This window comes from Pelecanus crispus, chromosome 3 (genome assembly GCF_030463565.1).
Source record: "Pelecanus crispus isolate bPelCri1 chromosome 3, bPelCri1.pri, whole genome shotgun sequence".
Classification (NCBI taxonomy): Eukaryota; Metazoa; Chordata; class Aves; order Pelecaniformes; family Pelecanidae; genus Pelecanus; species Pelecanus crispus.
In genome coordinates, this window is record NC_134645.1 from 130,229,567 (window position 1) to 130,247,638 (window position 18,072).

At 42.8% G+C, this 18,072-nt stretch overlaps 1 protein-coding gene across 1 annotated transcript in view; it reads left to right on the forward strand.

Moving 5' to 3' along the window:
* The first annotated feature begins 223 nt into the window (after positions 1-223).
* KIF13B (kinesin family member 13B) overlaps positions 224-18,072 on the forward strand; it is a 128,165-nt gene continuing 110,316 nt past the window's right edge. The window contains exons 1-2 of the mRNA XM_075706934.1: positions 224-286; positions 12,623-12,716. Coding sequence (XP_075563049.1) covers positions 232-286; positions 12,623-12,716 — 149 coding nt within the window. The 5' untranslated portion in view covers positions 224-231. The remainder of the gene's footprint in view (positions 287-12,622; positions 12,717-18,072) is intronic.

The window sequence follows — 18,072 nt, forward strand, 5'->3', positions numbered from 1 at the left end:
CAGCGTGCAGCGCGCCACGCTGACCCCTCCCCCGCTGTCGGGGGCCGCCGCGCTGCACGCCGGGAGCTGTAGTCCGGCCGGACGTCGGTCACGCACGGTGCCTCCCTCCCTCCCACCGCCGCCGGCCTCCCCCGCCCGCCCCGCTCGGCGCTCCTCCCCGCCCCGCCGGCTGTCCCTCCGTAGACGGAAGCCGAGGAGGGACGAGGGAGCCGGGGAGGTTGGAGCGGCGCGATGGGGGACTCCAAAGTGAAGGTGGCGGTGCGCGTCCGCCCCATGAACCGGCGAGGTGAGCCCCCCCTCCCTGAGGCCCCCCCCTCCCGGCGGGGCTGTGTGAGGGGAGCGGGCCTGAGGGGCAGAGCGGGGCGGGAGGCCGGGGGTGCCGGTCCCTGTGGGTGCTGCAGGGGCAGGTGTGCCTGCGTGGGGGTGTCTCGGCGCGGGGGCGTGTTTATAGGGGGTGTGTATGTGCACATTTATTTATTTGTTGTGCGCGCGTCTGTAGGTACAGGTAGGTTTGTGGGCGAAGCCGAGCTGCCCTCACGAAGCAGCTGTCTTCACTCCCCTCTCCTGACACCTTTCTCCTAAACTCGCCCTGGTTTACAGCTTTTTTTTTTCCTTTTTTTTGGTTTTTTTTTTGTTTGTTTGTTTGCTTGTTTGGTTTTTTTTTCTGTTGCCGCTTCCTCCCCCCGGGTACACCCCTCTCCACACCTCTTGCACCTGCTTTACAGCCGGGCTGTGCCCTGTGCCCTGCTGGGAGAGCTCTCCCTTCTCCCTGGGCTTTTGAGGAAAAATGCCGCTCTTTCTGCATTTTTTTCCTGTGCTAATCCAGCCCTCAGCTCTGTAACCTCTCTTCTTACCCCTCGGTGATTGAGTGGGACGGAGTTAACCAGATGACAGAGGCACTATAAGGACAAAAGAAACAAAAACAAACAAGAAAATATGGAAGAGGAAGCATGAATTGGCAAGAGAAGATTTTGTTGTTGTTGTTGTTGGGTTGGTGTATTTTTTTTCCCCTCAGCGAAACTTGCCTAAGGGTTATGTTAATCAGACTGTGGTCTGGGCATCTGTTTAAATATTTATTACTTGTCTTAATTAGAAAAACTTGCTCTTGATGATGAGGAAGCAAGTATGAAAAGGCAACTTCAGCCAAGGAATGGGAAGGTGAAGAAGGCAAAAATCCAAGAAATGTGTAGGGTGGGTTTTTTCCCCCACATTCTCACAAAAGTATGCCAATAATTCCTTTTGGGGAAAGGGAATCAAGTGAAGTCAGTTTAATAGCTGAAGCAAAAAGGGAGGCAGGGGGAAAGCCCTTTGTCTGCCACGTGATCTGAAACAAAATAACTCTTTAATTCCTTTCAATAAATAAGGGGGGTGGGAAGGTTAAAGTATCGAATACAGTATTTCCATACCTTTTAAAATAAAAGCAGGGGAATGTCAAACTGAGTTCACAAGAGCTCACAAGTCCCACATCCAAAACAGAGGAGACAGAGTTGATGTCCTTACAGTTGGGTGGGTTAGGGCAATCGAGCATGTTTTGGCCAAAATCTGCATTTTGTTACGTTTCAGGTAGCAGTTCTCCAAACTGAGGAGGGGCCCATCCCTGAGGAGAACTGCTGGGAGGAGATTGAGTGATAGCGTGGAGGAGTTGGTGGGGGCTGGGGTGGAGAGGAGCTGGAAGGTTGTGCCTTGCCTCGGTGGCAGACGTGGCCTTTCCTCTCGCTCATGTCCCCTTCCTGGCATAGGTCATTTCCTTGGCTGTCACCCAGACATCTTCAGACTGTGTAGTGCTCTTTACCCCCGGGATTATACAATACTTCGGGTTGGAAGGGACCTCTGGAGGCCTGTAGTCCAACCTGCTGCTCCGAGCAGGGCAAATTAGATAAGGTTGCACAGGGCCTCGTTCAGTCAAGGTTTGAATCACCAAGGATGAAAAATGCACCTCTCCCTCCTGGTGTATCTACATATGTTCAGCCCTGAGTTTGTGCACGTGTAGTGGTCTTCAAGCTGTTTCCAGCTAGGGACTGAGTTCTGCAGAAAACAGATGTGGGGAAGAAGTGGTGGAAGTAAAGGGGCAAAAAAATAATGGAAGATTACAGATTTAGAGCAGTACATGTGTTTGAAGCTTCTGCCTTCCTGGGTAATACGCTAACACTGAGCTGCACAAATCTGAAAGAATGTATCTTGTTATCAGAGCTAGTTTATTCTGTATAAACTTAAAAAAGTTATGGATTAGAGAGGATGGCTGCAGCCTGGTTGTCAGGAGGCTCATCCAGGAGTGAGGGACATTTGAGTGTTGGTCCTTGCTGTTCATCAGAGAGAAGAGGGACCTGAACCCCATGCTCTTGGCCGCTTTGCAGCTATTAAAGCATCCTCTTATTTTGTGAGTGATACCTAAATCCATGTAAGTCTAGCCTAAAAGATCAATGTCTTTTCCTTCCTGAAACAAAATGTCCTGGAATTGATTTTTTTTTTTTTTTTTTTTTTTTGAGTGGATTATTTGTCACAGTCCAGATGTTTTGGTCAGTTCTAAACATCTGATACCTCCGTGTAGTATTTCTGATGCTCCTGGAATTTATAGAAACAAACAGCGATATGAAGCCTAATATTTTTCTTACCTATTTAATGTTAAATTTAAGAATTTGTGTAACTGATTTTCTGAAGAGTCATCCAGTTGTAAGGCTTCTGTGGCTTTGCTTTTTTAATAGGCTTTGAGGCAAGAGGCGGCTTTCTTGGAAGCTCTCTAATACGCACTTTATTCTAAGTCATATTTGTATGAAGTTCTGGGGCTTTGGACCTGAAGCAAGTATTTGTTTTCTTCAGGATCATGAGCAATATTCTTTCCTTCCCTCTGCACCGAAGGGCTTAAAATTGCAAACCTGTCGGATGGTTACAACTGTTGAAATTGAAGCTTTGAAACATTCTCAGTGTTTACTTGTGGTGGTGGTGGTTGTCTTTAGTGTTTGAATTACGAATTTCTTAAGGCGACGGTTTATTACGTTAATAAAAGCGGTATGTTTAACTATTACTAATTTATACAGCTCATAAAAGTGTTAATAAGTTCCTTGCGTGCACGTTGAAGGGATTTCTATATCAAATACTTGGTTATTCATAGTACTTGCATTTCAAGGTGATAGTATTGAGGGTCCCACTTCATTCTCATGTGAAGTGGTAATCTATAAACTAAGTTTATGGTACTAATTTTTTGCGGTGAGGGGAAGCATTTGTAACTTTTCTTGGGTTTCTTGGTTTTTTGCATCTAGGTTACTTTTTTGCATCTTGCTTCAAATTAGACCACAATCCTACCAACTGTATGGTTTTGTAAAACTACTACTATGTCAGCACGCTTGCAGCGTCATGTCTAAAGTTGTAGGCTCTGCTAGGTAGCAATTGTGGCTTCTTTTTTTGCATGCCTTCTGCTTTGCAAACTGGGGTTTGGATTAGCATGCTGTTATGAATTAAATAATTCAATACTGTTTTGTTAGGTAAGACTCTTAGTCTTCTGTTTTCTTGGTTTTGTCATTCATTAAAATATTTCCTAGCGCCCTGCTTTTTTCAGATGCGTTTTTGATAACAATCGGTAAGTTCTTTTGCTGTTGTATTTTAGAGTTGCAGTAGATTTCCTTTTGTGAATATTGCCAGTCTTTGACTTCACTTAGCAGATATTCATTATATTTCAGGTAAATGCTGTGCAAAGCTCAAGCCGTACCAGGAAGCAAAGCAAAAGACAGCTGGGGGCTTTTTAATTAATTTGTCTTACTGAATATTTTGTTTTCGGGTGATAGAATCATAGAATCATAGAATCATCTAGGTTGGAAAAGACCTTTAAGATCATCCAGTCCAACCATTAACCTACACTACCAAGCCCACTCTAGACTAATCAAGGGTAGACCAGACTAAACCATATCCCGAAGTGCCACATCTACCCGTTTTTTAAACGCCTCCAGGGATGGTGACTCCACCACCTCTCTGGGCAGCCTGTTCCAATGCCTGACCACCCTTTCCGTAAAGAAATTTTTCCTAATTTCCAGCCTAAACCTCCCCTGGCGCAGCTTGAGCCCATTTCCTCTTGTCCTATCGCTAGCTACTTGGGAGAAGAGACCAACACCCACCTCACTACAACCTCCTTTCAGGTAGTTGTAGAGAGCGATAAGGTCTCCCCTCAGCCTCCTCTTTTCCAGGCTAAACAACCCCAGAATGTTGGTGTACAGGCATCCCATAAGTACGTTTAAGTCCTTGCGTTCCCCTGTGCCTTTGAATCAATTCAGTGTAGTGTTAATTAAAATATAACATCTTTTATCGCTACTGAAAGAATATGACTTATGCTCAAGGGTATGGCTGATGACACCTTAAGCCAGTCAAAACTACTGCTGTTGTGTTGCTACATCTCACTTGGGTTAATGCTTTTCTGTTTGAACAGGAAAGGCAGGAAGCTTAACTGCAAAAAATTATGTGTTTAGTGCTTTGAATGAATTTATTGAGGAGCAATAGAAGTACCGGTGCTGGCCCAAGGGTGGGTGGTGGCATTACACGGCCCAGGTGGGGAGTGGTGGCATGGGTGTGCTGGGTTAGGTTTAAACTCCAGGGGACCACAGCCTGTATTCTGGCAACACTGCCAGCTTAAACTGTTTGTAGGATCGCGGTGTAAGACCTATGGCTTCCAGTTTAAGTATCTGGATGGCCTGTAAATATACATTCAGATATCTACTATGTTTATGTGTATATTCATCCAGACTGGTTTCTGTGTTCAAACAGGAATCCTTTTGTGCTTTGATGATAAAGATTCTGTCTCCAGTGCTTGTAAGGAAGGAATTTGCTTCTGTTATCTGTGCAAGCTTCTGATCGCGGCGTGCTAATTTTATGTCCTCCTACTCTTTGGAGAAGGTTGCATTTCCAGTCACTTGAAATGTTTTTGGTTTTGGGGGAGGAGGCGGGGGGTTGTTCTTGTGTTTTTGTTTGTTGGGTGTTTCCCCCCCCCCCCCCCCCCCCCGCCACTGGAGATTACAACAGAAACAATTTATCTATAAATTGGAGTTTGTGCAAGCAGTCTTATAAGATTAATTATGGTATTAGAGTTAATGAAATGGCAGCTGTTGTACAATATGCGAAACACAAGACTTTTCTTCGCCATTATCCTTGTCATAAATGAGTGCCTAGAGTTTTTAACATTTCCTGGTGATTTTTGTTAACCTATAAAATAGTGTCTGTAGTATGAGCAGGATTAACCTAGAGGTACGGTGACAAATGGGTAAAGCATGTAGGGTTAGTGTTTCATCTGGCATTCCTCAGCGAGGCAATTATGTTTAAGAACTCCTGAGGTGTTACAAGCTGACTCCCCACTGCCAAAGAACCAGCGACACTACCAGTCAGTCCAACATGGGTGCCACAAAGGCAAACAATTCTGGTGCTAATTACATCTTTAGAGCTAGCCTAAAGTGCGGTGTGAGATTACCTTGCCGTTCTGGTTTCATGTTTGCTTGCTCTTCATGAAGTCAACAAAAGATCAGACACGCACGCTGTGAATAGGTCTGCCTTGGCTTTTGGGTGGTTGGTGGCGGAGCAAACACTATTGCATTTCGTTCCTGTTAACTCTGAAGCCCGAAGCAAAGCAGCACTGAGTTGTGCATTGAACTCCCTCAGAGCTCTTTGCTGCATCAGAAAGTCACCAGACTGATTTATTTACTTAGTCTCCGTGAGCTGAGCAGTGCACGCAGCAGCAGAGCTGGCTGTGAGTAAGGTTAATGTCCAGATACATGGAGTGCCTTTACTAAAGCCGTTTGGCAAGCAGAAAATGAAACAGCAGAAGGTAGAATAAATTTGTCACCGTTTGGACAATGCAGCGTTAACATGTGAGGAGAACCTGCTTGTGTTCAGTGTGCTCATGAGTTTGAGTTGACTTACGCCTCATCATCAAGATTAGATAGTATTGTGTGCTCTTCCAGATGCACTCATACATCTTTAATGATCTTTAATTGCTGCAGACTGAAAATTTCATGAATGATATTTGCGCAGTTCATATATGTAGCAGAGAAGCTTGAAAGATGTCTGCATAGACTGCATGTTGATAGACTTAAGGGACGGGTCAAATTACTGTATTTTTGTCCAGAATGTATCAGTTGCTACGCCTTATAATTAAGGCCCTAAAAGTGCTATTACACTATATTTTTTTTTTTTCCATTTAAGCTCTTAGCATTGTCATCTAGATGTAAGTTATTTTCACGCTCTCTCGTGCGGTCAGTTAGTTTTTTCCTTTATTTGTGTTGGCTTCTACATAGCAAAGGGCAAAGAGAAAAGTCACTCTAAGGCAACAAACATTGGCAGGGAGACTTGAGGACCTGTTGTGTTTGAACTTGCTTTCAGATTTCTTTTTAAAACAAAAACAAAACAAACAGCAGCCCATTTTTTTAGGTGGCATTTGTTTAATATGTGTGATAAATAAACTGTTAAATATTTTCAAGTTAGTATTTAAACGTTTCTCAGTGTTATTGCCATTTGCTTTTTTAGACTGAGAAGGGTACAAGAAACCAACTGTAATTTCTTACTGAATGCAGTTGAAGGCTCAGGCCACAACATTCCAGTTCTAACCTTCAAGGGAATGTTAATCTCCTGAAAATCTACTGGCAATTTAAAATATAAAATTTCTATCGTCTGTCTTTACAGGAGATTATTTTGAACTTTTGTATTTTGGGCCAGTTTTGGCTTATGAGCTTAGTACATGCATTTTAAACCTTTCACATTTTATTTTTTATCCTTCAGTTAGCTTTTCTGAAACTCTGCAAGAGCAGCTGTGCTGGTTCCCAGTGACACTGTCGAGCTTTGTGTCCTGTCTCCAAGGGGTCCTTAGGCGTCAGTGCAGGTGCAGCTGCCCTAAACCTGGTAGTGGGACCAGGAGGAATCTGTCACAAATTTTATTCGACCTGTGTTATAACACCAGGTTCACATCTTTGTTTCAGTGGGGTTTAGGATCCGATGGTATTTGAAAGGGCTGAAAAACTGTCAACCATCAGAAACTGATTTCTTAAAGTGAAATCTGATGGAAAAATTTATATGGAAATAAAGGCTCTTGATGAATTGGGAAGTGCTTTTCCTTAATTCATCTTATACAGTGTGAAAAAATAGAGTATATAAAGAGGAAAATATGGAAGGTCAAGTAAGTTGTAACAGACTTTTCGGCTACCATGGCTGTTGTACTAAAAGCCGTTATGATGCCATGGTCCCAACCACTAGTTTAATAAACTGCAGACAAGCTTATTTACTGTATCATAGAATCATAGAATGGTTTAGGCCGGAAGGGACCTTTAGAGGCCACCCAGCCCAACCCCTGCAGTGAGCAGGGACAGCTTCAACCAGAGCAGGGTGCTCAGAGCCCCGGCCAACCTGGCCTGGGATGTTGCCAGGGATGGGGCATCTCCCACCGCTCTGGGCAACCTGTGCCAGTGCCTCACCACCCTCAGTGTAAAAAATTTCTTCCTTATATCCAGCCTAAATCTATTCTTCTTTAGTTTAAAACCATTCTCCCTTGTCCTGTGGCTGCAGGCCCTGCTCCAAAGCCTGTCCCCACCTTTCCTGCAGCCCCTTCCAGCAGTGCAGGGCCGCAGGAAGGTCTCCCCGCAGCCTTCTCTTCCCCAGGCTGCACAAGCCCAGCTCTCCCAGCCTGGCCTCAGAGCAGAGCTGCTCCAGCCCTCGGACCATTTCTGTGGCCTCCTCTGGCCCCGCTCCAACAGGTCCCTGTCTGTGCGGTGCTGAGGGCCCCCGAGCTGGGCGCAGGGCTCCAGGGGGGGCTGAGCAGAGCGGAGCAGAGGGGCAGAGCCCCCTCCCTCGCCCCGCTGCCCACGCTGCTGGGGATGCAGCCCAGGATGGGCTTGGCTTTCTGGGCTGCATGAGCACATTGCCGGCTCGTGTCCGGCTTTTCATCCCCCAGCACCCCAAGTCCTTCTCCGCAGGGCTGCTCTCCATCCCTGCGTCCCCCAGCCTGTATGGATACCAGGGGTTGCCCCGTCCCAGGTGCAGGACCCTGCACTTGGCCTTGTTGAACCTCATGAGGGTCACACAGCCCCACCTCTCCAGCTTGCCCAGGTCCCTCTGGATGACATCTCATCCTTCTGGTGTGTCCACTGCACCTCTCAGCTTGGTGTCATCTGCAAACTTGCCGAGGGCGCACTCGATCCCACTGTCTATGTCATTGATGAAGATATTAAACAGCACTGGTCCCCATACAGACCCCTGAGGGACTCCACTTGTCACCGGTGTCCATTTGGACATCGAGCCGTTGATCACTACCCTCTAGATGCAACCATCCAACCAATTCTTTATCCACTGAACAGCCCACCCATCAAATCCGTATCTCCCCAATTTAGAGAGATTTAGAGAGAAGGATCATCTTTCACTTTAAGATTATTTCAAACCGCCCTGTAAAAGCTATCTAGTAGGATAATTTTGTTTGGTTCTGAAATACAGTAACCTCAAAGGTGGGATGACTTTTTAGGGTAGTGGCTGAAAAAGGTCCAGTATCACCACAGGGCAGTTCAGATGGGTTTTTTTTATGCCACCTGATTTTTTTATGCCACCTGATGTAGTTGGGTTTGATTCTGTACCCCTATTAGAGTAAGTGAGTTGGGTACATCATTATCCAACCGCTGTTGTCATTAGTTGCAACTAATCTAACACGACAGTTCCCTAACTGATCCGTAAATGAAGGTGGAGCTTTCCCAGACTTGAAAACATCCAACATTTTCCAAAGTACTCCTCTCTCCTTCCTCCAGGATTCACATACACTCTTTGTCTCTGCCCCAAACCTGTTTAGTACATTTTAAAGTCGCACCTTTGCTAGTGTTTCCTAACGCTGTTGTGGAAAATCTGCTCTGTTGAGTTTATGATTACCAGCCGCGTGACTGCTATTACAGAGGGAATGTAAACTCCTACCTGTTGTTGGGAATATACCAGTGCCTGCTGAATCCACTGTTGCATGTGGTGGTATGCTGCTCCTGTTTTTTCTTGCTCTCTCTTGCTTACTGACTTTTCCACCCTGTTTGAGATGCACCAAATTCCTTAGGCTAGTGAAAAAGCCCAAGGCATATATGGGTGGTGTGAATTCCTTTTACAACACCCATAAGGCTTATCAAAGGTGTAGTCATTTAGGATTTACACGAGTGTGGTTTCAGCTAAGATCTGCATTGCTTGAATCCCAGTTTTTATTGTCTTAGAAAACTTTTGTGAGGAGTTGAAAAGTCAAGGGAAATAGCAAGCCTCCTCCGAGCCCCACCTTCCAGTTTCACAAGTAAAATAAAAAGTTATCAGAGAGCCTCTCTGCGAGTAGCTTGGATGCACGTGACTTTACAATTATTCTTACACTCAGCCCAGCTTTGCTTAACAGTTCTACAGCTATGAAATATAAATGTGGAAAAGGGACTAAGATACGTGTTGCCCTTTTATTACGGACGTCACAGCTCTCTTACTCCGAAGCTATGAAAGAGGTTTTCGTTCCCTGCAATAAATGTTTCTTGAGATGTCAAGAGTTTGAGTTTTAATTTTTCAAACAGCAATTAGCTGATTAGTTTCTTGATTTGATGAAGCAAATGAGTCGTTGATTGTGTTTGCTTGGTAATGACTGAAGGTAGAAGCAGGTTAGCAATAATAATAGGTGAGATTTTAAATCTTGTTGAGCTACAAGATTTGTGATAAATCTCCGAAGTTTGTCAGTGAGACGCTTCTGTCATCTTCTAACTTCTAAATTTCATGCTGCCTGAAAAAAAAATACTGTATAGTTAAAAGAAATAATAATACCAAGCCTTGACAAATGAGTCCTTGCTACCAGATCAACTAATTGGTGTTTTTGGATGTGCATGCTTATCATCTTATCTTGATGCATCCTATTTTTGCTTGTTGTTCAGGGACAGCAAGTACACTGCTTACCTAGGAGACACTGAAACTAGTAAAAGTAAGGGTGGAGTCCGTGTGTGATCATATCCAAAAGAGCAGGAAGATAACTTGTCTATAAGGCTAACCTGCTTTAGTAATATTAAAAACTTAATGAGGTGGAAGTTATGGTGATGTAATTTTCAGTAGTGGCTAATACAAGATTCATCTCTCAACCTACTGGAAGCATTAAAGAAATCAGAAGTCAGTCAAAGAACATGCTTTGTAATGGAGCCAGAATTTGTAGAAAGTCTATGATGTACTATTAAACCAGAATTTAAACTATTTCTTCAGCTAGAAGGAGAGTTGCCATGTGAGTCTTTTGCTAAGGTAACTGGGATAAGTAGCCTTAAGTCTGTCTGGATACGTAACCCAGCTTAGAGGCTGAATATAACTGTTTCTTAGGGGGTTATTTCACAGGATGACCGTGAGCTGATGTAGCAGTTCATCTCTGCTGGGAGAAGGTCTCACTATTCTGCCTCTTCTCATCCCCTCTGTACAGGTCTACCCACTTGTTTTTCATGGCCTTTGACGTTCTTGACGTTCTTCAGACGTTTCACTGGGCTGATGTAATTTTCTGTGTATCCAAATACATCCGTTTTTCATGTTGGGTAGTTTTCTGCCACTGAAGTAACTTAAAGTGACTTACAGAGGAGTCTGGTGAGCACATTAGTGGTGAACGGTGAGCAACAGGCGCAAGCAGCCAGAAGGAAGGACTGAGACTTCCCTGTTTGGCAATAGCTGTTAGGTTGGCTCACCACATCTTCCGAAACCGTGCTGCGCCCTGTCTGCAGGATCCCTAGGTGGGGGATTTTAACATTACCTTTGTGATGACGGTCGTCAGACAAGGTGTGTTGTACATGACAAGTTGGCTTTGAATCTTTCTTCTTTTCTTGTGAGGACATGTGACTTCAAGGAACTCTTGTATCCTGTCTGTGTGCGTTCTTAAAGGTATTTCACAAACAGAGATTTCATGAATACTGGCGAGACCTTGAGTTCAGTGGGCAGTCATGGATGCAAAATCTGCCATCAACATTCTCTCTCAAGAGATGGATTAAAAAACATGATAGAGGCCATACTGCTTATATACAGTGTGCGCATACCTTATGCTTTGCATAAGGGAGGTAGCATGTAAAAACCTTCTTCAATAGTTGAGGAAAAGCAGGTCGCTGCAATACAGACTGTTAATCCCTACCCAGCCAGACTAAGGTAAAGTGGCTTGTCGGATATGGGATGTATGAAGAATATAATTTCATCTAAGCAAGCATGTATTGCATATTAATGATAGGCAAATTGGCTTTTGGGGTGTGGAGAGAAATTAAAGTAAACACTAGCTTCTGAAACTTGCCTGGCGCTTCCTTGTACAAAAGCACAGTTTAATAACAGAGGCGTAGTTTTGTTCAGAAGGATTGCAGTTTCACGTGACTGCCTGCTATGACCAGTAATCTTTAGCTTTGGCTTGCTTTGTTGTGTTTCAAGTAGCAAAAGGCTATAACATTTCTTTCAAAAAATGTCAGTGAAAGAAACTTCGTCTTATTATGTTATTTAGCAGTAGCAAAAAGTCTGCAAGGTGCCATACAATAATTATGATCTGCGGTCTTTGCCTGAGAGATTTGCAGTCTGAGTTTATAAGGTGCTGTAAGGTGAAAGAGCCAAGTACAGGTGACAAAGAAGGAAAGAGCAGAGATGAAGGAGGATGAGGATTATAATTAACGTGATTAGACATGAGCATATTTCGGTGATTCAGCTGAGGTGTTGAACTTCGTGTGGCGGTTATTCAGTGTAGCCCCTCGTCATCACAGCGTGTGAGGGCGTTGCAGAATGCCTGCTGGGTGTGATTAGTGTGTCATGTTTATAGGTATCGGCACTTGGGTGCACTTTCCACGTTCAGCATCAGAGTGCAAGAACATAGGACTGGACTTGTTTATGTCCAGTTATGACATGTTTTATGTCTGTCTGTAAGCAGCGACTTTGATTGCAAGTGGCTGTGTGCTTGTTTTTTATATCCGACTCCAGTTGTCATTGGGTGGATACCTTGGACGGTTGTCAGTGTTGGTTGAAGCTTTTATTTTGTTTTCCCCGCCTCTACAGCTGAGAATACTCATACATTCCAAATATTCTTATTACTTAGTATATATCCCATTGCTTAGCATCATTTGCAAAAGTTGGGCTTTCCAGCTGACTGGGAGCCCGTGGGGAAGGACAAGCCCTTTTCTACACACTCACACCTAAATTATTTTTTGGTGCGATTTGAGTTTCTTCGAGCAGGTGCCCCAGGACTGACAGCTGGCATGGCGTGCTGCGGTATCACAGCAGCGGCCAGGGAAAATGTGCTGCAGATGGTAGGGGCAGCTTTCCCTCCGAACGTGTTGAGGGCATTGAGAGAGCAGTAAGAAAGCTGTCAAAGTGGTACCGTGCCTAATGGGTCTTTCCCCAGAAGAAATTTCATACTGCCTTGTATATGCTGTTTGTCCTTCGATAAAACCTAAGTGCTCTTTCTTGTTTTGAAAAGAGTGCATGCTTTAAAGCTGGACAGGATCCATCCCATCAGAATATCTCTAGGAGCGGAATTTGGCAATAGTCCTGTTTCTATTCTCTAGCTGATGGGTGGCTGTCAGACTGCATGAATAAATTTGGTGTCTGGAGGAAGTAATGGTGTATATAATCCTAGTGCTTTGGGAGCAGCACTTGACACTTTCTCATTTCTTTATAGAGCTTGATCTGCATACAAAATGTGTGGTGGATGTGGATGCAAACAAGGTTATTCTTCATCCTGTAAACACCAACCTTTCAAAAGGAGATGCCAGGTAAGATTTTTGAATTAGGAAGGTTAGGTTTCATAAATTAAATATGAGGCTAACAACTGGGAAATGTGGGCCTTGACAGAGGGCTTTCAGTTTAAAAAATGATATATATTCTTTCTGCAATGTAATTGCCATAATCTATAAAATAAGGCTGATTTTACCATGCTGGGAACATGCTTTGAAAACCTACTGCTTCCTGCATTTGCTTCCTGCTCAAAACAATGTGTTAGCAATTAATGTGTCTGTCAACTGTTTCATTTCTTCTCATATGCTGTCACGGAACAGGAGATATTTAAATCTGCAGAACTGTTTGAGCGGGGCACAGTTTGGCATTTTGGGATGAAATTAATTTTCACGATTATTTTCTCAAAATGAGCTTGTATTCATCGTGTAAGAAGGGGAATGGGAACGTGCTGGAGAGGTGCAGCTCTAGGAGTGTCTTCACAGTGGGGCATTACATGCATCAAAAATCCTTGGAAAAGCGGCTAACGGTGGGGACCAATTTATGTCGGAACTGGCATCAATTTGTTAAAGTACTGTGAAACTGAAAAGTCCTGTAATAATTGATAGGGTTCAGGTTGTGACTCCTTAATTTATCGCTTGTTTGCAAGGGGAGGAAATGAAAAAATGTAGCCGTGAAACAAAGTAACAGGGTTGCAGTAAAATGCAAACCCCATTACTGGATGTCTACAGTCAATCATGATCTGTTTTCTGGGGGCGGGGGGCGGGAAGGGAAGTGGTCTTACAGGTACAGAAAGGAGAAAAATTCAGTTAAACACATAGAAGAGCTTTGTTTAAATGCAATGTGTCATAGCTTTTTCATGTAAAGCTGGACTGAATGTTAGTGGTCAGAAGAAGTGTTCTTTACCTGATCTCTGATAATTTAAACTTCTCAAACCCGAGTGGTAGTAAATGGAAAAGCAAAGAGGTCGTCAGGTGCAATGTGTACTTTCTATTGTCATCGGCTGAAAGACTTATTACAGACGGTGGGACTGGAGCTTTAATAAGTTACTTAAAATCAAACAGGCTGTGTGTGGTGGGGTGGTTTTGTTTATATCAATGTCTGCCTCCTCCAGAAACATGTGTATTGTTTAGCTGCCAAATACCTATGTTGATTTGAGCCTTTAAAACTGCTAAAAATGACAGGAAATTGAGATTCTCAGAAGCCTAGTCAGCCAGAGCTGTATTAAGAATGTTATTTATAGTTTCTGTAAAACATGGGAACCAATCAAATGCTGCATAGTTTATACTCCCTAATATATGTTTAAGAAATGTTCATGCTGCAGCCATGAGAGAATACATCATGCAAATCGTGCCCCCTGGCAAGGGAGGAATCAGTTGGCAATTGCCTTGACGTCCCAGACAAGATGGTGAGCCTAGTGTGAGAAACCAGCGTGCCAGACCGAAGAATACTTCATTTGCATTTTCACAAATACCCATTGCTAATCTAAGCAGGAAGCACGGTAAATTTATATGGGGTGATTTAGTAGAAGAGGGACAAGTGGAGGCCCATTAACTGCACTAAAGGTTTGCCTGCAAACAGTGAGACAACATAGCTCAAACTCAGAGTTGGAGTAGTGAGGATTTGGAACGTGGTCCTACCTAGCATGTAACACCCTTTAGAGGGGCTGCTACTAAATTGTCTTGGCTTCTGTAGCTCCATCACAAGAATCTTAAATATCAGCTCAAGGAAAAGGTTAGTTTTAGTTATGGTTCTTCTACGTTTGGGGGTTAATTTATGCTCAGGTTCTGCTTCTGTTTCCAAATCCACCGTCAACAACTTTGCCTTGTGCTGTAAGATCATTCGTTTTGATTTCAGACTTGTCTAGTGTCTAAAGTGAGCTGAAGGAATTCTGGCAAACCTAGAGTGCTTTTAATTAAATAGAGAAAAGAACAGTAAATAATATTGTAAATATACTCTTTAGATGCTTGCAAAGCAGGTAAGTTTGAAAAATCTTAAGAGCTTTGCTGCATTTCTCATTAAGATGACAGGGTCAGTTTAGGAACTGGGAAGAGAATTTTAGAAACAGAAATCTGTGCTGTCACATCCCCGCTTGTCATGACTCAGCCGTGCTCTGGCAGGGAGTGACATTTGGAAAAACAACCGATGACATTTGGAAATATGCATGTGTTCCCACTTCCATCCTCTCTGGTAGAAACCAAGTCTGCAAGATGGGTAGGTGTAAATAAATAGTTTAATGGGTGAATTAGCCTGTGTCATAGTTACACATATTTGTCCCGTTTCCCCAAGGTGGTCCTCGCAGGCCAGAGATCTACATAATGTGTCCATCCAGCTACAAAAAATCCCTGCCAGTCAGATCAGTTAAAATGGCAAATACCTGACATCTTGTTTTCAGGGGCCTCTGTGTTAAAGAGGAGAAGCAGGCTTTGGAGTTCTAAGTGATAAACCCACCTCTCCTTCTGATTTTCCATGGGACCTGGGAACGAGCCAATAAAGAAATGAATAAAGGAATGAATGAATAAAGAAAAAGTCAGAAAAGTACACTCTCTTTATGTGTTTCATATTTTGACAGATACCCAATCTGAGGTGTGTGGGACCTGACTTTCAGAGAGAGCAAATCGTGTTGATGTAATTGCTACTGAAACGTTTTGAGGTCTTCAGAAAATGAGTGTCTTTAGCTTTAGCAAATTTTGCGTTAAAAATTAAGGAAAGTTTTGAAAATCCAGGTGATAACTCATTGATCTCACTTTCTCCTGCGTCTACAAACTGAGTATATTATTTACATGTTTCTCTAAAGACCTGAGGATTAATAAATGCGTGTAAAACACTTGCTCTCAAAAAAGGAAGCCTGTTTCCATACAACTTCTAGCAAAGAATCTAGCATCTTCCTGTTAGTTACTCCTTAACCAAGAAATGACCTTTCCTGAGATAGAGAAATGCAGCAGTTACTTTATTGAGCAATCCTTAATAGTGCTGCACAGGTTTCAGTAATTTGATCACGTACAAAAAAATCAATTTTAAAATTTGTCGGATGACCTCCAGGCTGGGTAGGCTTTGTTACTGACCTTGGGCTTTTGGGGGCCGGGTTTGGTTGAGTGGTGGTTTCTCGTATTAAAATGAAAATTATACTGTGTGGAAATGGTCAACCTTTTCTTTAGTTGCTTTCACAAAATTACTTGCTACAGAGCCTTGAGTTTTGTCACAAATTTCTGAAAATGACCTCTTTAAATCAAACTCTCCCCTCCCAAGGATGTGTGAACCTCCAGGGATAGGCTGTAAATGTATCGTTCGGGTGACTTCTCGACTTCTGTTTGCCTTCTGTAGTTGTCTGTTCTCTCTGTTGCAAAGGTCAAGGCTAAAGGTCCTTTATCAACGCGGGATTTACTGTGTGCTGCAAAGATTACTCATAGCATTATTACTTGGTGGCTAGGGCTTGAAAGAGGGTGTGAACTCCTTTTGATTGAAGTGAATAGATAAGTCCTAGGCAACAATTGGAATGTTTATCGGAATTAATTTTTTGGAAAACCTCCAAATAGACTCTAAATTACTCCAGGTTCCTTTATAGCCTTTTTTTTTAACTGTCAATTTGCTTGTGCTGTCATTTTACATTTCCCAAACAAGACCTATTAAAAAGACTTAAAAAATTATTATTTTTGACAGGTCAGACAAAGGAGTTTTATTAGATACTGCAGACATAGCTGTAACTGATGTGTAACTGATACAAGCTCAGAAATCAGTTGTGTATTAGTCTGGCACAGGCCTATGAATGAGCCATGATATTTGTGAAACAAAACATTTATTACATCTGCCCAACAAACCACCTTTGAGCCTTTTTATTAAGAGAATATGGTTAAAAATGAAAGGAGTGCTGACTTCTGTGTACTTTTGTAGTTTATAGATGCTTTCCCTCTCGTTTTGCAGAACAGAGAGGTTCCAAAGACTGGCACAGGCTAAAAACTATTCCAAGGAATGAATGCAGCTAACTGAAGCTGACAAGTGTGTTAAACCAGGCTGGGTTTTTCCTTTTCAGCTATTGCAATATCTTTATAATTAGTCCTTTGTAATAGATATTTCAATAATTGAGTATCTTTATAAATATTTTTTAAAAAGTGGTTTGCTTTTAAGGTATCTATTCCTGGATTTAAAGCAGTTTACTTTATATCCACACAGACAATGTTTTTGCTCATGAAGTCGTGACACTTAAACTCAATTTGATTGTTTTCTAAGGAGTTCTGGAAAGTGAGAAGGGGCGTACTGTTATCTTAGGCTTGAGGATTTTTGTAGCCTTGCAACATCTGAGCTTGATGATTTCTGCTTTGATGAGGAACTGGATGAAGCCCAAGTATATTTTACTTATAAAGGAATACTTTTATAAGATTCTTCTACCATTCCAATTCCCATTTTCTTTCTGAGACAAATGACAGCCCTGAAAAAGGTTGTGGGGAGAAATAATTTTGGACTACTTCCCTTGTAATTAAAACAGGGTCACGTTTCAGAGCTGTAGGTATATGAGCTTACCCTGTCATGGCTACTAATAATAATACTCCCAAAGAAAAATTTCTTCCGTAATGAATTTAAAGGTTTTTGAGAATAAAACCAGCACTCACAGAATTTAGTGAAAAAGAGCAATTAAAAAAAATTCCTACTCTAGGCAGTAAGTAGGTAATAAATTGCTGATTTCAGATGAATGATGGACTTTAGGCCGCAGTTGGGTTGAAATAAATGGCCCTGTGTGTTAAAACTTTCCATAGTTCGTCTTTGGACTGTAGTTTTTTTTCTTATGAAGCTGAAGAATCTTTTAATTCTTTTGAAGAAGAAATGAAAATTAGGACCAAGACAGACGAAATGCTGTCAAAGATTTAGCTATTGAAAAAATGGTACCGGAAAACCGTAATTGGAGTCTCAAGGAGCAAGCAATGACTAATTGTAAAACACTACTGCTGTGGTCCTAAGAGTTAAAACGTATCTGTTGAGCCAAGCTTTGTATTCTACTTTAACTTGAAAGTTTACAAAACGCTTAGATACTGTGTTAAATAATAGGTAAAGCGCCCAGAGCTTTTGCCAAGCTGAGAAAGTGGTTTTAGAACTAAATATGATCTTATCAGATTCTGCTTTCACCTATTCTTTGCCCAGTTACTAAAAACTAGCATACGGCGTTTGTGCAAGCCCGCGCAAGCTCCCTCCGCCAGCTCTCGCTTCGCCAGAAATCTTGTGATGGTGTTGCCTGATGGGGAGGCAGCACCAGTGAGCACGCCGAGAGGCAGGATGAGCTCCTTGGCACAGCCTTAGCACTTACACAATATTTGCTCTGCCCAGAGCGCAGGTGAAGCCGGCTTTCGTCTGGCTGCCATGTGTCTGTGGCTTTTTAGTGTGACTCGAGAGCTTTCCTTAAAGCTG